This window comes from Letharia lupina (assembly GCF_014066315.1).
Source record: "Letharia lupina isolate WasteWater1 chromosome Unknown contig_19, whole genome shotgun sequence".
Taxonomy (NCBI): domain Eukaryota; kingdom Fungi; phylum Ascomycota; class Lecanoromycetes; order Lecanorales; family Parmeliaceae; genus Letharia; species Letharia lupina.
The window spans coordinates 1,183,173-1,205,342 of NW_023502988.1; the positions used below are offsets into that span (position 1 = coordinate 1,183,173).

At 45.4% G+C, this 22,170-nt stretch overlaps 6 protein-coding genes across 6 annotated transcripts; 4 read left to right on the plus strand and 2 right to left on the minus strand.

Annotated features, from left to right (window-relative positions):
* Positions 1-200: 200 nt before the first annotated feature.
* Positions 201-2,458, plus strand: HO133_004092 (uncharacterized protein; the record flags this gene model as incomplete). Its single annotated transcript, XM_037295011.1, has 2 exons — positions 201-684; positions 747-2,458. The coding sequence occupies 2 exons, from the start codon at positions 201-203 to the stop codon at positions 2,456-2,458; spliced, it is 2,196 nt and encodes a 731-aa protein (XP_037149058.1).
* A 1,476-nt stretch (positions 2,459-3,934) lies between these two features.
* Positions 3,935-4,860, minus strand: HO133_004093 (uncharacterized protein; the record flags this gene model as incomplete). Its single annotated transcript, XM_037295012.1, has 4 exons — positions 3,935-3,980; positions 4,039-4,096; positions 4,159-4,616; positions 4,682-4,860. 4 exons carry the CDS (start codon positions 4,858-4,860, stop codon positions 3,935-3,937), a joined length of 741 nt encoding a protein of 246 aa, XP_037149059.1.
* Positions 4,861-5,352: 492 nt separating this feature from the next.
* Positions 5,353-5,748, plus strand: HO133_004094 (uncharacterized protein; the record flags this gene model as incomplete). The annotated part of the gene is made up of 2 exons (XM_037295013.1): positions 5,353-5,466; positions 5,569-5,748. The coding sequence occupies 2 exons, from the start codon at positions 5,353-5,355 to the stop codon at positions 5,746-5,748; spliced, it is 294 nt and encodes a 97-aa protein (XP_037149060.1).
* Positions 5,749-8,478: 2,730 nt separating this feature from the next.
* On the minus strand, positions 8,479-10,151 carry HO133_004095 (uncharacterized protein; the record flags this gene model as incomplete). The annotated part of the gene is made up of 2 exons (XM_037295014.1): positions 8,479-9,447; positions 9,501-10,151. The coding sequence occupies 2 exons, from the start codon at positions 10,149-10,151 to the stop codon at positions 8,479-8,481; spliced, it is 1,620 nt and encodes a 539-aa protein (XP_037149061.1).
* Positions 10,152-12,136: 1,985 nt separating this feature from the next.
* Positions 12,137-12,588, plus strand: HO133_004096 (uncharacterized protein; the record flags this gene model as incomplete). The annotated part of the gene is made up of 2 exons (XM_037295015.1): positions 12,137-12,256; positions 12,313-12,588. 2 exons carry the CDS (start codon positions 12,137-12,139, stop codon positions 12,586-12,588), a joined length of 396 nt encoding a protein of 131 aa, XP_037149062.1.
* Positions 12,589-17,023: 4,435 nt separating this feature from the next.
* HO133_004097 (uncharacterized protein) lies at positions 17,024-17,416 on the plus strand (the record flags this gene model as incomplete). Its single annotated transcript, XM_037295016.1, has 2 exons — positions 17,024-17,320; positions 17,384-17,416. 2 exons carry the CDS (start codon positions 17,024-17,026, stop codon positions 17,414-17,416), a joined length of 330 nt encoding a protein of 109 aa, XP_037149063.1.
* Positions 17,417-22,170: the final 4,754 nt, after the last annotated feature.

Below are 22,170 nucleotides of genomic sequence, written 5' to 3' on the forward strand. Positions count from 1 at the left end.
GAAAGATATCTGCTTTGCATACCACTGCCGGACAGAACTTGGGGAACTCCAAAGACTGGAAAAACACCTTTGCGCCTCAGGAACGACATTTGCCTCCTGACTCATTGTTCATTTGGACTCTGACACATCTTTCCTTCTTATCTGCTCGGTAACTACTCGTCTCTCTCGACATCCGAACCGGCTCTCTACTTTTTCTTCCCATGGCCGGCGATCCAGATTCTGATGCATCTGCGTCGTGGCCGCACCACAATTCCACCAAGGACTACCCCTATAGTCCTTCACTCGCCTCAACAGCATCTTCGTCCTCCTCATCGGTCTTTTCTCTGGATGCGCCCTCATCCCAGAGCTCCGTCTCGTCCTCGGCTGGCTGGCCGAGCTCGGCATGGAACAGTGAGAATGAAAACGAGAATCAGTACTTCACCAGCCGTCACATCTCACAACGAAGTACGACAAGCTCATCAGATGAAGAAGTCATCATCACATCATACCTGCCTTGCTCTCGAACACGAGCTCAATTACCTGCTGAAGCCGTCGCTCTCGAGTCTCGGCAGCACCCGAGGCGAACACAACGTCTGAACTCATACGAATCTCAAGATGGAAAGAGTGTATCATCATGCCCTCGACCACCGCCATCTTTGGTGCGACAAAGTGAACGAAAAGAGAACTTTGTCGACAGTCTTGTTGGTAAGCTAACATGCTGGATAACTTAGGAAGATCCATATGCTGACGAAGCCACTCCTCCAAAGACACCACAACTCAGATGATTGAGACCATCTGGCCCCTATCTGTCTTATCCTGCGGCCGAGATACCATCCTTGGCGGCAAACAGCAGAATTTGATCGGCCTTCGGGTCTTCGTTCAAGAAGTATTGAGGCGATCGAAGACCAGCTACTCTACATTGCAGGTGGCTCTTTATTACTTGATACTGATACAATCTTGCATACCCAAGCACGATTTTACCATGGAACAATCGGAGGATTCTCCGTCATGCCGAGCTATGCAATGTGGACGACGGATGTTCTTGGCGGCTCTTATCTTGGCTTCAAAATACCTCCAGGATAGGAATTTCTCGGCTCGGGCTTGGAGCAAAATTTCTGGACTGCAAACATGCGAAATCAACTCAAACGAAATGGCGTTCCTCTCCGCAGTCAACTGGAAGCTTCACATACCTCAGCCTGTCTTCGAGAAATGGACGGATATCGTACTGAAGTACTCGCCGTCTGCTCAGGTGAACGCGCCGCCTCGGTCGTCCCCGACTTCGCCGCATAATTGGAAATCCATCATTCCTCATCTGACGCCGCAGCTCGACACTCTCGAGTTCGGGTTCGCGGAGGTTTCGTATGATTTTGGCTACAACTCCCCAGGATCTGACATGAGTCCACCACCCATACCAATTCGTGAGGAATTATCACCATGCTCGGGGTCAAATGAACCGACACCTACGAATCCATACACCATTCCGAGAGTACTTGAGCCAACGCCTCGGGATAGTAAGTATGGTGAGCAGAAATTGCCGCCATTGCCACACTTAGGACCATTGCCCACCCCACAGATGACCCCTCAGACCGGCACCTTTTGTACTCCTGCAGTGAGTGCTTCGGGACTATCCTCTCGTCGATCATCAATGAGCTATGCAATGGCCCAAATCCAAAACGCTTGTCTGGCAAGGTCTCTTCTGGACAATCCCCACCAGTGGAAGCCAAATGCGCCTGCTCCATTCCCAACGTCCGCACGCCGATCATCGTTGGCGACGTCCGCTTCCACGTTCTCGTCTCCGGAGTCTATGATCTCCGATGTCTCTACCCGGTCTTCCAGATCGTCGTCGATTTCTTCAGTAGCTTCATCGAACTGCGCGCTCCCACCGCCGAGATTGGCGGTACAAGCGACGCGTCGATGCGCGAATATGCAACTGTGTTGCCTGAAGGAAGAGAATCAGAGACCAGTCCTCACTGAGGACGACGGGCTGTCATGGGAGGCCTTCTCCGCAGCGTCCGAATATCACCCCAAATACACCCCCGCTTCAACCCAACACAGTGCCTCAACCCGCGAAGCTGCTGCAGCCCTACGCGACCTCGCGCTTAATCGTCAGCACACCCCCCCGCAATCCCTATCGACCCCCCGTCCCGCCAAATGCCTCAAACGTGCTCGCCCTCATTCCGTGGATCTGTCGGTACAATCCGCGGTCCGCGACATCATTGCTCCGCGCTGTCTGGGCGACATCACAAACATGAAGAAGGCAAGGAAAAACGAGGAAGATGGCACCGTTTTGCCTGACGGCAAGGTTGCTGACTCGTTTTTGCTTTCCAGCCGTGTTGACAAGAGAAAGCCGGCGCTTTCAACAGATGGCTTACCGCGCAAGAGAACCTGTGCTGGTAGTGATAGGGGAGGCAGGGAGGAGGCGAGGCTGATGCAGAAGGTCGTGGCAAGGGGGCCAAGGATATGGGAACAGATTCTTTGATCCTTCCCAATCCTTATCCCAAAGCATCTGAACGGATGTTTGGCCGTGGAGGTGGAAGGACTCGGCAGTGGGAGATTTGTGGTTAGTTGGTCAATGCCATCTACTGTATTATCTATATCTGCATTTTCTTTGTCTAGAGGAGTGTAGAAGTGTTGCATGCTATGGCTCGGAAGGGGTAACGAAGGGCGAAGAAACGATCAATTGAACAGTAACCACGCATTTCTGGTCCCCATTCCCGTGACTGAAATTTCATGCTTGCAGAATTGTGTGCCGGCTCTCCATTTCCCAATCCATGCCATCCTCCATTGCATCTACTCCCATACCTCCTCGTACAAGGCAGCACTGACTCACACCCACGCTAGCTCCCCTTTACCCGGTCATGTGTAAGATCATACTTTCCACTTTCCAGGCCAAAAGACGAACCGTAGCGCAGTGGCGATCCTTGGCCGCCACCTGCCTGCCTGCCTAGACTCGAGCCGTCCGTCCGTCGTTGCTTTCTGTTCCATTGGCGCTCTTTCCAAGAAGTTGGTGTGATCCATCGTCAGGAACGTGCGTGCGTCTATTGGTGTTTGGATACCTTTGATGTATAGGTGGGGGGGTGATCGTTATTGAGTTGTGGGGGGGGGATGGATGGATGGATGGATGTGAAAGAAAGAAGGCAGCCACGCTGCTCTTTTCGAGCATTGGGTGGGCGGGGATCGGATTGGGGGCTCGAGGGTGTTGTTCTTCTGGAAGTGATGGGAAGATGGGTGGGGGCTTTCATGGCTGGGTGGAGATGGTTGGGTGGAGAGGGTAGATGTTTTGGAGATTAGGTTCGTGGTGGGCTTTCCACTGGTGGTGGTAAGTTCAGGCAAAGATATTGTTACATTTCTGAAACTTGCTTTACTAGGTTTTGAAGGGGGGAATGGGTTTTGTGGCAATATACCACAAACGGCATCGTTGACATATCGGTCGACACGGTGACGCTGGCGTCTTGCTTACCTTGTGCTTCTGCGCATAGTTTGATTCGGAAGCGGTATACTTTTGTGGCAACGTTTTGACCTTTTTTCACCAGCGGGGTAAGATGGAGGGCAGTATTTACAAGCAATGAGGGGCAGGAAGCGTTCTTTGGGTAGTGTGGAAGAGAAGGTACCTTTAATGCCTTTACCTTTGCTTCCTCTAGGTCTTTAATGAGGCCGCTCAACTCGTAGCGTGGGAGACGAGGTTCCCAAGCGTATCGGCAATTTGGACGGGGGAGATTAAAAGTTTGAAATCAGTGCTGAGAACCCGCTCATGGAGCTGATACTCTTTTCGGTTTTGTTCAGCTCGAGCACCCAGGCAAGAGCATTAGATCCTGAAGGAGCTCCACAGCCTCGATATATGCTGATGGGGCTTCTCAAGAAACACTATCTGTGTTAGAACTGAATCTTGCCTGCCAGAAGAGAAGTGTGCAAGAGGAGAGACAGGCCGTATTTGTATCGATTTACATTGCTAAGTTTAGGCAGTGTTCTCTACAACATCTACCATGAACGCGCCACCCAATCTGCAGTAATGTCAGCGACCACCTCAGATTGAAGAGATAGGGTGCTTGTAGAGCTTACAGGATCGCGGGTTCGTGAAGACTTCGGTGCTCGTAACTCATGGTTCCTACACCACCAGCTGCGAAGACGTTAGCAGACTTCAACAACCGGAGACGGAGAGGGCGGGCGGCAACAGCATACCTTCCAACAGTAATGACACTCCCTCTGTCAACTCCCTCCCAATCCAGCGCATAGCGAACGCTCGCAGTATATGCCCGTGTGCCACGAGCAGCACATCACTAACCGGCGCCTCACCCTTCGGTTTCCCAATAGCTTCATCGTGGAAGCGCGCTCGTATGTCTTTGATCAATCGATCTAGTCGGTTCGTTACATCTGCAGGCGATTCTCCCCCCGGACATCCATCCCTCCAAATATCCCACACCTTCTCCCCAGCTTTTTCCCTCTGTTCTGTTATCTGCACACTTGTCAAACCTTCGTAGTCTCCGTAGTCCCATTCGCGTATGTCTTCTGTGACTTGCACTTTGGCTTCTGTGCGTACATCGCACGGAGTGTGTTTGTCGTGCCAGGGAAGTTTGTCGCGGCAGCCGATGTCGAGGAGTTCGAGGGTGCGACGAGCGCGGGAGCGCGGGGACACGTAGCTAGAGGAACAAGTGGTTAGCAAGTGTGGATTAGATGCTTGGAATGCGGATAAGGGAGGGCGTACATGTGGGCAAGCTTGGAGGGGACAATGAGTCTGTCGTCGCCCACCAGCGCTCGGCCGGTGGCGCGAATTCGCTTCTCGCCGTTCTGTGTCAACGGTAACTCTGTGGTACCCGTGTGTCGGCCGTTAAGTGACCATTCTGTTTCACCGTGGCGGATGATGAAGGCTCGTGGGGTCGTCATTGTGGAGGTTGGTAGGGAGTGGTGGGGATAAAGAGTGGCAGTGAAGGGCGGGTGTGAGAAAAGAATGAGGAGCAGCGGAGAAGGCTCTTTTAAAGAAAGATCAGATCAACAGCGCCTTTCAACGAAAGGTCTCAATCATCCCAGAGCTCAGTCATCATTGAGTAAGAAAGTCAATTGGCTATCATCCGGCGTCCCGCCATGACATATGCAGCTAATTGTAGAGGACGCATCTGTGGAAGTCGCTGGGTCACAGTCGCGCAGAGACGGAGATGGCGGGTATTTCTCGCATTCAAGAGACGTCCTCAGAGCTCAGCTCGGCGAAGTATTACATACTCAATTCGTAGTGAAGGCTGGAGGATTCAATGAATGAGTGCATCACATAGATCCACGTAGGCTAGTCTCAACTAGGGAATTCTGAGACTTCATCTCTTGGCCCAAAGTCTTCTCCCTTCTCCGACATCGCATCATGTGATGCTCAATACTCCAAAAACCATGTCCAAGGCTTCTAAAGCCAGCACAATTATACTCGCTGCTGGTGTCGCCGCTACCACTGTCACTGGAGCCTGGTATGGTGCGGGATTAAAGATGAAGAAGGATATGAAACAGGTGCGGATCATTCTCCGTGCCAGTTCTCTCCAATCTCTGCCACTTCCGTGGCTCTCTCCGCAGCAGTGAGGACTTCCAGTTGACTAAAATCCTTTGGCGTAGGAAGCCAAAGTTAGAGCAGAAGTCACACCCGCGGACATGATCGCCTATCTGGAACAAGCAAGATCAGGACTCGTGGCCAAGAAGATTGGGCTGGAAAATAAGATTTCGCAGTTAGAGGCAAGGGTGGCTAGAGTGGGAGGCGCCGAGGTCGATGATGGAGCGAAGGGGAGACGGTTTTGAGGCTTTCGTAGAAGAGCTGTAGGAACAAGTTGCTTGGCAAAACTGAGTGTTGCCGTGGACCTAGATGGCTTCTCGATTGAGTAGGACAATAATGGTGTCTTCTTATTATCCCGATCCTTTGTATTAGCCCAGTCTAGCTGACCGTCGTGCAGCATCGGAGATCCAAGAACGGACAAGCTCAAGCAGTCTAAGGCACTCAGACTTTGGCGAAGTTAGGCGAGGTGTTCAAAAGGTGTCAGTCAAGAACGGTCCAAACCCTTAGATTTTGGACAGGAGCAGCGTCAATGAGGGAGACTTATCCGTCTTTCAACCTGATCTTAGAGTACTTTGAACTGTGAACGACAAATGAATCGGGAGTGATGCCTGAACTTGAAGCTATTCAATGTTTTCAGGGCAAAGTTTCGAAGATCTGTGGATCTGTACCGTTGCATCTGCCCTGTTTCGGCACCATGCCTGTCGGATTGTCTTAGCTAGCAGTCGAGTGGAAGGGTCCAGAAGCTGGTCAGCCATAGCGGAGCTTGCCTTGAATGGACGATATTCACGGGAGTAGTGATGCTGTTCATGTGCTGCTGGACGGTGGTGTTCCGGTTGGCAGGTGTCATGCGGGAATTGGCCGCTGGTTGATGCTCTCCATCGATACAGTACCGTATCGGTAGCGCCATTCGCTAAGCTATCAGCTTTGGAGTTCGAATCCAGCTTGGGCCAGATGTTTTGATTTGAACTTTTTTAATGGGCCGCTCAAAAACGTCTATGAACCTCAAACTCAGTTTGCATAGTTTCTTGGGTCTTGTGAAACATTTTCGAGCTTTTTGCTTGCCTTATTAACCTGGTTTCTGCCTAGGTGGTGGTTGTGTTGTTGTTGCTCCTCCTCGGTGTGGCCGACCCCCTGCTAGCGCCTTTTCAGGCCTTCGTGAACAGAACACCAAAACACCGCCGATTCTGCACTTGATACCAGTCGATGAGCAGCACATTATGATCGGTGATCTCCTGTGATATTCGAACTACATCCTACTACGTTGCTTCATGCGAAGCAACGGCAATTTTAGTATGTCTGGTGGTGGTTGCGGAATCTTTAATTTATTGGAACATATTTCATAATAGGAGTTTATCCTCCATCTCAAGTTTCTGGCGCAGTGGTATCTTCTACATTCACTCGCTAATATCGTACAGAAAAAAAAAATTACAAAATCCGCCCACGAAGGCAAGGATATTTTACCCATTAGTTTAGTTACTCGGTATTCAACATACCATCAGGCGGGGAGCAGGCGGGGAGCAGGCGGAGTGTGAGAGAGAGAGTGAGAGAGAGAGCGCGTGATTTGCCAAAAACCCACTGAGGGACGCTTTAGGATGGTGATGGCGCCAAAACCCACTGGAGGACGCTCTAGGATGGTGAGGACATTAGCTAGCAAAGAACCAAAAAAAAAAAAAAAAAAAAAAAAAAAAAAGCCAATTGAAGAAAAGAAAAAAAGAATAAGGCAAGTCCTCCTCCCACACCACCAGCACCAGAAACTTGAGATCTCTTTTTTTGCCCTTTCGAAGTGTCTAAAAAACTCAAGCCACCGACGCTGACAGTAGCTCCAGCCGCGCTCTTGACAGTGTATGGAGGTGCATTGTTCTCTGCCTTGACTATTGGTCTTTAGGCTGTATGTTGCCATCTCTGCTTTGCTAAGATAACACACTATATACTATAGCTTTGGAGCCCACTCTCATCCCCAATTTCTAACCTTGGTGTTCTCGCTCTCCATCGCTGCTACATATTCCCGCCTCAACCTACCATCAACGTCGTTGCATCTTGAATCGGTTCTACGCAGAGTAAAATTGCCGTGCCGTGCCGGACTCCACAGGCGAGGTGTCCAAAGATGTGTCAGTTGGAATCATACAGACGCCTAAAATATCGGCGAAGCCACATCCATCAAGAGGTCGATTTACTATAATGCTCTAGCTGAAGCAATGCGTATTCGTGAATGACGTCCTGGCTGGGGACGGTGGCTCGGATTCTACACCTTGGACTGCAGCTTTGAGCGATATTCGAACAAGAATGGGATTGGTTCTTCATATCAGCTACTCACGTCGAAGAGTATTCGATTTAACGAGAGGAATGGTTTTGCATTCGGAATGACGATGTTCTTAGGATCTATCCCGCGAAGGTACCTTTGTTCTTGGCAGCATGAGTGCTTTGCAGCAGATATCCTGTCATTGAGGTCACTTTCCATGGAGATGCGCTACAATGTTTCGCAGATAGGCTCGTAGTTTTGGACCGTCGGATGGCATAGTGATGAGCAGGATTCACAAAATGCGTTCATCTCGAGGGTCTGGCCCGTATTTTGAGATTTTAGAATGGCATGATGAGTAGGAGTTTTGAGCGGCATAATGCCCGGGGAATCGACCAGTGTTTTAGGCACATCGGATAGCATAATGGAGGGCATCGATCCTTAAAGAGCATGCTGCCCAGGGGAATCAATCAGTCTTCTACGGTCATAGGATAGGAGGAGGATGATGAGCAGATGTTCGGGGAATCATCAACCCGTGGCTCGAAGATCTCTCAGGAGTTTAGGATCTAGGAGTAGGAGAGTTTGGGTGAGGAAGGGCGTTGGAAGGCCGATGAGGCGATGTGGTTTTATAGAAGGATTGGATCATGGTAAGGCAAGACTTTCACGGCGAGAGAGATCGACGAATTTCATTGCGACTTGACGGCTATAGAACAATAGCGGTTCTTTGGAATTGGTTATGTTATCCTTGAGCATGTTCCTCATCACCCAGTCTGCGCTCGTCGTCCTGGCCGCCGTAGACACCTCCATCTAGGATCCATGCTTCGTTGTCATCGTTGTCGTCTTGCACTCTTCGCCATGCGCTCTTGCGGGGCTGGTTCTCCTTGTTTTCCTCTTCCATGTCGGTTTCTTTATCTTTGCCCTTCCATACAGGTCTGATAAGACTGCCTAGTAAAGGGTTTCTGCTAAACGCCCCACCACCATCACCCCCTCCACCAACATGCGCCTCCCCTTGGTCAGCGACCACTTCATCTCCCACTTCATCCCCACCACTAGCTCTCGGTCTCTCCACCTCGCCCATCCTCTTCACAACCTTCCCGCCAACCAAATCAACACTAAGAACCACCCTCCTCTTCTCATATTCCGGCTTCGCATTCCACTCCTGCTCTCGCAATACCTTCTGCTGCCTCTTCAACTGCGCCGCTCGCTCCACAGGAGAAGACCACATGCTGAGGCCTGAGGTGGGCGTTTCAAAGTCGGCGGCTTCGTCGATGATGTGAGTGCGACGCGCGTTTTCGGCTTGGTAGGCTAGGAGCTTGTCGCGGTGTTGTTTAGCTAGGTCAAGGGTATTGTCTGCGGTAGAGGATGATGGCGAGGCTGCACCGCTGGAGGCGTTGGTGAAAGGGCGGGGGGTAGAAGCTAGGTTTGGCCGGCGGTGGGATGCGTTGTTTAGATTCATCTTCTCCTGCCCGCGTTCTTGGCGCAGCGAGTCAATCATGGCGCTTATTTCTTGGGAGGAAAGGAGTGGATGCCCGCAGAATGTGCAAGGGCCGATGCCTTCTTTCACGCAGACTATCTTTCCGCAATTGAGACAGTTGGGAGCGGCGACGAGGAGGGGATGTCGTGTTGCAAGACAGGTGCAGCGGCGGGATGAGGGATCGGCGGAGAGGGAGGGATTGGTTTGCAGCTCAAGGGTGCGAATGGCGGAGTCCTGTTGGTGGTTAGTAAGGGCCGTTTGAAAAGGAGGGGGAAAGGGCGACGTACGAGGTCTTGGAGGGTTGTGGATGCGCCGTGCATCGAGTTGCCGCCTGCGACATTGATCTTGGTTTTGGGAGCGGGTGAAGAAGTTCTGGAGGATGTACGAGAACCTGAGCGAATGTTGGGGAGGTCCGAGATAAGATGTCCTGTTGCTGAAGGTGGGGGTTTGGCAGCTGGGGTAGAGGTTGCTGATGCGACTTTGGGCAATTGGCGTGCGTCCGGCTGATCTGAGAGAGCCAAAGTCTTTGCAAGAGCAGGCTCTGGCCGTGGACGCTTGCTACCGCCCATGTAGTCCTCCTCATCCTTTTTCTGATATGCGCCCAGCGTGTTCCCATAGTCCTCTGGCTGCCGTGGAGGTGGAAGCTTGTTAAGAGGGGCCTTCTTCTTTCGCGGTTTGCGAGCACCCTCGGGCGGAACTGGGGCTGGAGCTGGAGCTGGATCTAGAGCTGGAGTGGCTGTATTTGGGGCGTCTCTGCGTGCATTGAAGGAGCTTATGAATTCGAGAGCTTTGGGTGAGTCTCCCAAAAAGTTCTTGAGATGATCGGCGGCTGCATCCTTTGGAAGCGCGGAGGTATAGTCGATGACCTGTTTCAAGGAGTCTTGATCAAGAGGGAGAAGGTGAGAGAGCTGAGTCGTTGCCCAAGTAGAGTGAGCCATACTGAAATGAAAGCAAGGGTATGACAAAATACTTGAGAGCTGAAGGTGATGTTCAAAATATCGTGGTCTGTCGGACAAGGATGACATGCATGACATGACAACGGGATCGACTCAGGGATCTTTCACGCTAGGCAGGGCTGGCGCTGTACTTGAGCGACAACGAGGTTTCATGATCCTTCATTGGCACATGACGCTCTTGCGGTCTTGCTAATCATCAATCACCCCTCATGCTTGTTGCATTGCAGCGTCATGGATACCTCCATGCTCCGTTGAATCCACCTATCCCAATTAAACGACCAGTACCTGAGACCATTGAATGCACTTCAGACTCCCTGCGACCATGAAGCCTTTATGGGAAATCATCAACACACGGCAAGAGAGTTTCTCGATCAATCCCATACCCGGGTAAGTGCTTGCTTTAGTCCACTCAACTATCTAGCAGCTACTACTCTTAATCCAACTGGAATTATCTCATCTAATCGTATCTACCCCCATTCGCGCCATACCCCCATTCGCGCCATCTTAAATCCGATAATTCCGACGCAACACCAAAATGCCTACCTTTCACCAAATTTGTATGGCAAACTAGCACAATAATATTGATCTGTCATTGCTACCAAGGCTTCTATATCGGAGAGCCTAAATCACCGTTTTTTGGGCCTTATCGGCCTATCATGTCTTGAAAAAACCGTCACTACCTCTTCTTCTACTATCTCTTCTTCTACTACCTCTTCTTCTTCTATCTCTTCTTCTACTATTTTCTTACCTCTTTTATCTCTTCTATCTCGCTATTATTACTGTAATAGAGCGAGGTTTAATAGTAGTAGTAGGCCTAATGTGAGAGGTGTAGTAGTCTTTTTCTTAATTGAGCTTAAGTAGGCCACATTTGAGTCTAGGGTAGAGATACCTACTACACTAGGCCTACAGACGGCGACTATGGTACCGTAGTATTGGCCATTATGGTAGACTGTGATAGTAGGCTATTTGAATAAGTGGTAGTGGTAGCTATCTATGTCGGATTTATCGGATTTAAGATGGCGCAAATGAGGGTATGGCGCGAATGGGGGTAGATACGATTATGTGAGAGGCAATGCTTAATCCACTCAGTCAGGTCACCTAACGCATTCTGATCTCCCTGAACCATGCAAACGTGCTGCTTGTTTTCCTTTATTCTGCTTGTTCATCAGAATAATCGAGGCGTATTGAAAACATGCTGCCTTGGCTCATTTGCCTTGCTTTGCAGAAGACATTGCCCTTACTTGATCCTCTCCTTTCCTTCTACTCTGAACAAAAGCGAAAAGCCGCGGTGTGCTCTGGTCTGCCATGTGGTCCCTACACAAAACACTATGTGTGCGGTGTCTTTAACGACGAGGGCTCTATCTGAAAGTGACCGCCCATCGGTGAATAAAGACGCACAATACGTTGGAACCTCGCACTTGTTCGAGCACCCAACGCTCGGTCGATCCGTAGCATTCGAGTGTAGACCTCTAGAGCCTGTAGTACCCCAAAGCTTACGGTTCAGGTATCCATCGGTCATACTGTTTTGTAGTTTTGTATTTCTTGCTTTCCTTGAGCTGCGAGCTTTATCTGACAAATCTGCTCAAGGATGTCCGTCACGGATCATCAAAGAATGGAATCAAAACAAAAAGCCGAATATGGAAATAGCAAGATGTCAAAGGCACCGCGGAGATGGTTAAAGACTTTAACAAAAACCCTTGTTCGGCCTTCCTTTGTTAAGTTTTGTACTTTTGACACATTTATGAAGCAAACTCCATAGTGCGCATCAAAGCCTTCTTCAATGGGGGTTGCTAGCTCTGGTTCCCTTGTTCTAGCTTGGACTGTTGCAATCGCGCGCATACAAATGGACGGTCTGCGCTCGAGAAAGACGACTTCTCGAACATACACACCCACAAGCATTTACAGTCAGCCACCACATTTCATCCTATTCTTCTCGAAGTCATTAAATCTCACACCAAGCCGTCAAGATGCATACTTCCGTCGTCTCAGCACTCCTCTTTGCTGCGTGCGCCTTTTCCCTTCCCGCAGAGCAAAAGAAGAGCGTTGTCGCTCGCACAGCTCCAGCCACTCAGCTGCTAATCACGGGGGTAAGTAATGTTCTCACTTACCAACAAGGAACTGATACTGATTCAAGAATCAATAGTGGAATGTCACCGACCTGACCTGCAATCTGGACAACATTCATGCCCTGGGATTCATGGGTCCCAACGAGGACACCTGGGGCAACGGAGGTAGCTACACCTCCTACTCCTTGAGTCGCGCTTTAGCCGCCAACGAGACACTCAATCTGTTCGCCTCAGCTGGTGGTAACAACTGTGGCACATTCTTGTACTCTGTCCCTGCCGGTACGGCAAATGGCTGTTATGAGCTTGGCGTCAACCAGGAATTCTCTTGTATGCAGATGGGTACCCCAGCATAAGTGCCTGGCACACGCGGTGGAGATTGTAATGGCAGTTGTAAGTAGAGCGGGAGCGGGAGCGACTTCGTCTTTTTGGTTTGTTTCATCTGCTTTTTAGCCGGCAGTCGAAGGGGGACGCTCCTTGGCCATACACGCTTTGTTTTTCGTGGCGCTTTTTTTGATTTATGCTAGTAATGATGTCCGACAAACTCAAGAGCAGCAAAAGTGATGAAAGCGTGTCAAACCAGGACGTATAAACCAAATCTCCATCTTAACCAACCTACCCCAACACTACTCCCTTCATCCACTATCTATCGTCAGCTCTGTAGGCACCATCCCAGCTGTCGCTGCTAGGGCATACAGCTAGGGCTACTAAATTCATCACTGTACTTGCCGGTCGCGTGAGTTGACAGATCTGGGATACCGAGGTAGATAGCCATTGCGATCGCTTTCGAGAGATTGGCAAGAATACTCCAAGTTAGCATCGGTAAGTCTGAGCTTACCAAGAGGATCTTGACATACGATGCTCGGATTTGCGTTCCCATCGTAACTCATCTTGCTCACCTTTCAGGCCCACCTGCATCACCCTCGACTTGTCAAAAAGGATGATATGTGAACAACGGTGATGTGAAAGGATAATTGATCTATCTCTAAATTCTTCTGGGGGATATCTTTTACCCTATAGAAATAGAGTGATATAGCCGACATGCGCATAGGTCATAGCGGAGAGTGGCTGGGAACATGGCTGGGAACTCCACATTTCGACACGACTCACCTTTTGAAGGGTGATTATCAGGGCGGCGAGAGGCACTTTCCTCGATGCAGGTATGCCCGCAGGGGGAAACGGCGACCCAGACAAATCTCCCATACAAATTTCTCTCATACAAATCTCCCACCAAAATCTCCCATGCAAATCTCCCACCTATTTCTCCCATACAAATCTCCCATACAAATCTCCCACCTATTTCTCCCATACAAATCTCCCACCTATTTCTCCCACCTATTTCTCCCATACAAATCTCCCACCTATTTCTCCCACCTATTTCTCCCATACAAATCTCCCACCTATTTCTCCCATACAAATCTCCCACCTATTTCTCCCATATAAATCTCCCACCTATTTCTCTCATACAAATCTCCCATACAAATCTCCCACCAAAATCTCCCATATAAATCTCCCATACAAATCTCCCATACAAATTTCTCTCATACAAATCTCCCACCAAAACCTCTCATACAAATCTCCCACCAAAATCTCCCATACAAATTTCTCCCATACAATTCTCCCATACAAATCTCCCACCTATTTCTCCCATACAAATCTCTCACCTATTTCTCCCATACAAATCTCCCATACAAATTTCTCTCATACAAATCTCCCACCAAAACCTCTCATACAAATCTCCCACCAAAACCTCTCATATAAATCTCCCACCAAAATCTCCCATACAAATTTCTCCTATACAAATCTCTCACCAAAACCTCCCATACAAATCTCCCATACAAATTTCTCTCATACAAATCTCCCACCTATTTCTCCCATACAAATCTCCCACCAAAATCTCCCATACAAATTTCTCCCATACAATTCTCCCATACAAATCTCCCACCTATTTCTCCCATACAAATCTCTCACCTATTTCTCCCATACAAATCTCCCATACAAATTTCTCTCATACAAATCTCCCACCAAAACCTCCCATACAAATCTCCCACCAAAATCTCCCATACAAATTTCTCCTATACAAATCTCTCACCAAAACCTCCCATACAAATCTCCCACCAAAATCTCCCATACAAATTTCTCCCATACAAATCTCCCACCTATTTCTCCCACCAGAATCTCCCACCAGAATCTCCCACCAATTTCTCCCATACAAAATCTCCCATACAAATCTCCCATACGAAACTCCCACCAATTTCTCCCACCCATTTCGCCTATACAAATCTCGCATGTGTTCTACGCCTTGGCTAGGACCAACCGAAGAGGAACGTTATCTCTTCATCGGAGCAAGTTCGGGGCAGAAGGTTTATTATTCCGAGAAGACTGTATTAACGAGAGTAGCAGCAAGCGTTGATGTAGCGACAGCGGCGCCAAAAGCGTGCAATTGCTTACCTATCTGCTAGAGTTTATGCGATACGGCGAGCGACAATCCCATGCATTCACCAGCGACCCAGTCGACCTAATGAGGCTTCTCCACGTCGGTCAGCTATCTCTACGCACTCTGAAGACTCCAGCGACCCGATGGCACTCATGCAAAGTGGCGAAGGTGGTCGCCTGGGAGCACCTGCAAACGGACGACTTACCGCGAGTGTAATCCACACCACATCCATTTCCAATGATCAGCTTTGGCGTCCGTCACGGCTTGCTAAAGGCTGCTGGGCCTATATCCCGCGCCCGGGTGGAGGAGGAAGCGGCGCCGCGGAGGGCGGCTTTCTTCTTCAGTTTCTGCGACGCGGCGACGCGCACCACTGGTCTTTCTCCATCCTCACTTGCTACTTGATGAGGCGCGGGCGAGGGAAGAGACGGGGGAGGTGGGGAGGGAGTGGTGGGGTTTGCAATGTTGATGCTTTTTTGGCCATGTGTATGGATGTTGATTTGGGCATGTCTGGGGTCGGAGCCGAGCGTTGGGGATATCCAACGACTTTCTTCCTCTCCCTTCGTTGTTTCAGACGAGTTTTAGATGATGTCTTGAACGTGGAATACTATACTTTGACCAACGGATCTATTCATAAAGAAATGCGAAAGAACGTATTTTCGATTCGAGTAAAATAATGCCTTCAGAACTATAAACCTGCTTGATCGGTTCCCGCATATAATTATCAAGCAGTAATTAGTATCATCACTGACACCATCTCCTCCGAGCTCTCCCAACAGCTAATCGCCACTCCAGAGAATTCCAAAGGACCCGATCCCACAGTCTCGAAACCCTCAGCGAAGAACCCCCCTTCGAGCCCCAATCCCACACATCGACAAACAACCCCATCAACCACCCCCCACAAACCCCCCACACCCAACGCAAACCCAGCCTCCTCCCTCACCATCTCCCTCACTCCATCCAACAGCATCCGCAACAGCATCCCCAAGTACGTCGCAACCCCCCCTTCGCGCACTGAACCTCGTCAAAAGCTCACGAGACCTGACTGCTAGGCCCTGGCTTGGCATCTCTCGACGATGATGATCGTTTCATGAGATTGCTAGCGTTTACCTACGCCACCTGCCTGCGATTCCCCCCAACTCCATCTGGACGCAACGACGCTTCCACAGTACGACAACTTGCAGCACCCGCGCGTCGGGGCGTTGGTGATCGGAAGTGGATGTGGAATGAATCGATAGATAGATAGATGGATAGGTCGCTCCACCGTGACGGGGCGTGAGCGCATGGTGGGTTTTGGGTCCGGGCGGACTTGCCGGATTGCGGAGGAGGCGGTGGTGGGGTGGGGTGGGGATAAGGACTTTGAAGTGGAGGAGGCGGTGGATGAGGGGGGGGTTCGGTGCGGATGCTGGTGAGGGCGGCTTCGAGGGTTGGGTGTTTGGGCGGGCGGTTGGGTTGGAGTTTACATATGATGACGACTGTTTTGGGGGGTCCTGTCGATGGGGCTCGCTGGGATTGCGGAGGCGGTGGGGGGTGGGTTGGGGATGAGGGGTTGAGGGATGAGTGGAGCGTGGGTTTGGGTTTGGGAAGGGGTTGACGGAGTAGATGCTGCGGGTGGCTGCTGCTCTGGAGGATTGGGGTGGGATGTTTGCGCGATGAGGTTTGGTTTTGCGGTTGGGTTGGTTTTGATGTTGATGATGGCGACGGCGGTGTTGTTGTAGGAAGTTCTACGTACCGTTGGGGCTGGGGCGAAGGGTGGCGAGATTTGCGTTTGAGCTTATGATGGGGGCATTGGATGGGGTGGTGTTGGTGGTGATGAGAGGTTTGTTGAGAGGAGGATTGATTGCTAGGGTTGGATATTTGTTGGATATGCGAGAAGGCTGGAGCTGTTTATGAAGGCTTGTCTGCTTGAAGTCATCTGCAATGTGTGTGCTTCTTTCAGGGAAATGGAGTCTCATCTGAACGAACTGAGCATGCTATTTTTCAGTATTCTTCATTGCGACGGCACTGTCTGTTGCCTTTTGACGTCTTGCTAGACATCGTTTCTTGGCTCACTTTGGTAAGGTTGTTGTGGAGTAAGGTACATGCTCTTTCAGCTGCTGAAAATCCAGGCGCAAGAGGTTATTGCTAGTCAATGAACGGCAGAGACGTAGTTTGAAGCTTTGGTGCGTGCTCATGGTTATATTCAAGCGGCTGAAGAAAAGAAGGAGGAGACTCTCAAGACATGTTTAGATAGTCTGCACAGCGGCATTTCTTCCTACCACGGGAGATGGCATTACTTCAACATCAATTCTGGAATCCTGTGTCAGTCTTTCGAAAACAGAGATCGAGAAGCGCTTTGGCAATCCGGTCTTCACGAGATGTCTAATTCAAGGATCTTGTACACGCCTACCAAATCGGGATTGCCAAATTCTGAAGGCTTAGAAAGAGGTGCTGGGAACGTTGAAAAAGCCGTCCCTATTGTGCGGAGATTAGAGAATGTGGCCAGTTTGGACCTTCAATCTGCGAATCCAGCCAAGTCCAACACTATCATAACTATGAACAATTCATCGGAAGATCTTGAAAGGTTCCTCATGCTCCATGGGACGATGCCAGTTGAAAGTGACCCTGACGTCCGCGTCCTCATCCGAGGCGTTCTTGTCGGTACTTACGATGCGGTAAGGAGGCGATAGACGGTACTGCACTCCCTTTTTGAAACCCTCTAATTATCACCGCATCAGTATTTGTCCCTGAAGGCTTGCATTAAGGGATAGAATTCTTGACGTTGCTTGCATGTCGACATGACGGAAAGAGACCAAACTCACGAGTCAAAAGCTTCACAAATTCGAAGATCGAAGCGGCCCAGACGGTGATTGCAACTATCTGGCCAAACGTCCAAGATTTATTATGCTACTATCGTTGGGGTAGGATAGCTTTTCCAGGAAGAGGCCAAAAAAAAACAAGAACCAGATGAAGTACATCGTTTCGGATACCGTGTTCGTAAAGCTTCGTGCGTCGGTCACGCCAATGAGACAAAAGCGCGTGCAAAACTAAAGCAGCGTCGATTGTCCTTGGCCGGTCGGAGGGCACTCTCTAGCTGCTTTAGGTTCCCTCTTATAAAACGTTGAACGATTTGAGCCTCCTGCACCCCACAGTGATCGAATATTAGAATTGCGAGAACAAAAAGTCTAAAGCGCGCTATGCCTCCGATGCTTCTTTGTGCTATACTCAAAGAGGTGATATCTTGATACGGTTGCAAACAAAATACAGAAGGGTCTCTGTCTCCGTAGTGCGAGTAAAGGTTGTTTGTGGCGGTCTGCAGCTGGTGACAATCAGCCGGCGAGGGGCTGAAACTGCCAGTGTGGTAGAAAGTAGCGACTGACAAGGTGGCAGTGTCGGTCGAGAGGATCAGCAGATACCATGAATGCATCCCACCCGTGTGCAGGCTCAATAAGGTGAATGTGACGGGAAGTAGGCTGCTAACAGAAATGAGTCCGATGAGGCTGTAGTTGCTGTACAGGCCTTGAAAGGAGGTCGTGCCTTGGTTCAAGGTACCCTGATTGACCGAGACCTGGGCTGCAATGTCAGTCGCGAGCATGAAGAAGCATTGAGCCTTCTGAAATTTGACTGTTGCGGACTCGATAGTAGGCAGGTAATCTTGCAAACGTGTCTGCACATCCTGAGCTCGAGACTTGGTTTTGGCCCAAGCAGAGGGCCATATTAGACACAGCGGCCGGAGCAGTAGGAGACATGTTTGATAGAAGTGAGTGTGACCTAGTTTCAGCAGCACGAAAGATCCGAGCGCGATACCGCTTTGCAGACAGTATGAGATGTAGACCTGGTCCAACTTCAATAAGCGTTTCGATTATGAGGACTCGATAACGGAAGATGACTTACCCCAATACCACCGACGTCTCAGTTTAGTAGGGCGGGTACGCTGGCAGAGCAGATAGAGCTGAAGCAAGAGGCGTGGGTAGACTCTACGACTCCTCGAACATATGTCCATGGACAGGCGTTATAACCGCACCCAGCATTTAAGTCGCAGAACTGATTCAGACAGCTAGAGATGCTGCCGTATACATTGTCGGCCAGATCTTGGAAATTTTTATCATTTACATCGATGTGGAAAGCCTCCAACTGGTCGGCAGAGTTTTCATCCTTATGACCAATTGTCGGTAACTCAACACTCGCTTATCACTAGTACTCATTCGGCCTAGTTATTGATATATGAAGGCCGTTCCTGTACATAGGATTCTTCTTCCTTAGACATCATTAAGACTACTATATCTAATGATAGGTCTTATTATAGCAGTAACTGTATATCTAGATATTTATTAATACTAATTAGTATACTTTAATACTAGTATATAGATTAGTAAGGCTATACTCTTAAAGAAAGTCTATTCCGATATCGCCGCGGTACTTTACACGGTTCTATATTACTTAATCGATTTCGCTTATTATAACGATTCGATTAAATAGAATTATAATCTCTATAATTTCTACGACTTTTATTTAGTAGAGAAAATACCTAGAAAATATCAAATACTATTAAGCTTTATATTATATTAATATATAATATACACTTAAAATAAACTTTAAGAATAAGAAATCTAATTCTTTAGAGATATCGCTTAATACTATAACTCTATAATAACTAAAGAATATACTATCTAAAGAAGTTAATCTAATAGATATCGATAAGAGAATTAAATAATTCGTTTATTGAAGAATATAAGACTATAATAAAAAAAAATCATCTGCAAATTTGAAAAGTTTCTATAAAATTTGAAATTACTAATCGCGCGTTAATCGCGGAAATTATAAAATTCGTCGAATTAGTAAATCTAATTAAAATTCGTCTAAATTCCGCCTAATTAGTAATTATAGTCTACTTTTTATACGCTATTCGCCGATTTAGTAATTACTATTTACTATTAAAATACTATTCGCTAATTTAATAATTACTATATATTATTCGAATAATATCTATTAATTTAGTAATTACTATATATTATTCGAATAATATCTATTAGTTTAGTAATTACTATATATTATTTAAATAATTTTTTTAGAAATAATAATCGCCTTATATTAATATTTTATTATTTCTATAATTCGCGATATCGACTCGACTTTATAAGTTAAATTTAACTTAACTTAATTATATTATAAATTCAATTTAACTTAACTTAATAATACTATTACTAGATATTAAGTCTATATATATAAATTTATATTACTATATTAAGTAATCTATCTTTTTTATTAAAGATAAGAATATTATTATTTATAATATATCTTATAAATACTAATTATCTAAAAAAGAAAATCGTTATTAATACGCTCTCTTATCGCTATAATCGCGTTAAAGTTAATATAATATATATAAAGATTAATAATATATATTTATATCTCTATTATTTAATCTTAACTCTATTAACCTCTTCTCTTAATATCTAAATCTCTTTAAGATTTATATATATTAATACTTATTAAAATATTAGATATGTTTCTTATAAAATCGAAACCGGCTTTCTTAAGTTAGAAGTTTCGGCTTTTAAATAATTATATATATAAGAATATAGCGAGTAATAGTATATATAAATCTCCCTTTATAATATCTTATATTAAGGCTTTCTTCTAATTTATTATATTTTTAAAATAATATATCTCGATTCTAATATTATTATATAGATTATTAATAACTCTTACTATTTTATATCTTCTATAATAGCTTATATTAAAGCTTTCTTCTAATTTATTATATTTTTAAAATAATATATCTTGATTCTAGTATTATTATATAGACTATTAATAACTTAAGAGAATTTTAAATAATAGCCCTTATTATAAATAATAGCATTTTTTAAATTATAAGAAGTCGTAAATTAGTTTAATAGTAGTCTTCGACGTTAAAATACTTAACTAGGTGCTTTTTAAAGCGTATTAATATCTCTCTAATTAAAAAAGAGCTCGCTCTCTCTTCTCTTTCTAATTATAATATCTATGTATATATTCTATAATTATAAAACTTCTCTTCGCTTAACGAACTCTAAAGATAATTTAAAAGTTATTTAAATTAAGAAGAATATTTAAGTTAAGAAGAATATTCGAGTTAAAAAAAATATTCGAATTAAGAAGAATAATTAAAATCGATTTTATCTATTATATATTTAATTCTATTTCTAATATTCTAAGATCTAGATTCTCGATATCTCTATTATCTTATAATATAGTATATATTAATCTCCTTTACTACTCTATAACTTTTATTTAGAAAATTCGAATTATAAATATTATTATATTAATTAAAATTAATAAAGCTATTAATATAATAAAATTTCTTATCTTTTATTAACGCGAGTATAATATATATATTTCTCTTAATACTTATAAGGCTATAGAATTATTATTTTTTAAGAATTCTTAAATTTCGCGCTATTAATAATTACGCTCTTTCTACTTTTATTATATTATAATATTTCTAAACTTATTCATTATATTAATACTTAAATATCTCTATAAAAATACTTTATAGATAAATCGATTTTTATCTAAAATCTCTGCGAGCTAGGTTTATTACTTTTATTATAATTAATACTTTCTCTATTAATTTTCTCGAAAAAACTCTATTAGCATCGAAGGTCTATTAATTATATTCATGAATCTAAGCGTAATTTCTACGCTATCTTTTTTAAAAGAATTAATTAATAGATCTATAGACGACGACGTCTTTGAATAAACGAGCTATATCTAGAGAATCCTTCTCGAGAGCCTTTTAATATCGAATATTAAAATAAATATAAATCGAATATTAATATATTTATTTATAGTTTATCTTATATATATTAATATTATTATCTCTTTTAGATAGATAATATTCTCTTAATTTTATTTAATCTATTCGAATAAAGGCGGCTAGAGCTTCGAGAAAAGTATTTAACTTTAATTATTTAATAACGATCTCTACTAATTACTAATAACGACTATTATAATAATAGATCTATCTTATAATATTACGCTTTTTATTATTCGTCTATTAACCTTAGATATAAAGATCTAAAGAAGTTCTTATCTCGATCTTCTTTTTTTTTCTATAATCTCTTAATTATAGATAATAATACTTTTATATCTTAATACTTAATAAGATTATATATTATAATTATCTTTTAATATACGATATTATAACGTATAATCTATTTAATATAGTTATTATACTTATTCATTAGTTTATAATACTTTTTAAAGAATTTAATATATATCTTTTCTCTTATTTAAGTAATTAATTTATTAGATAAATTAAATAATTATATTATTTCGAGTAAGTAATTAATACTATAAAACTTTAAGAAGTTAAAATAATCTTTATTCATTATTTTATTTAAAAATTTATATATTTAAAAAACCTCTTTTAATAGATTAATTCGAATTAGGGCCGCGAGTAGATATCGAATAATATTATTATTATAAGAACGATATCTTATTAGTATAATAAGATTAAGAATAGCGCGATCTATATATAGTA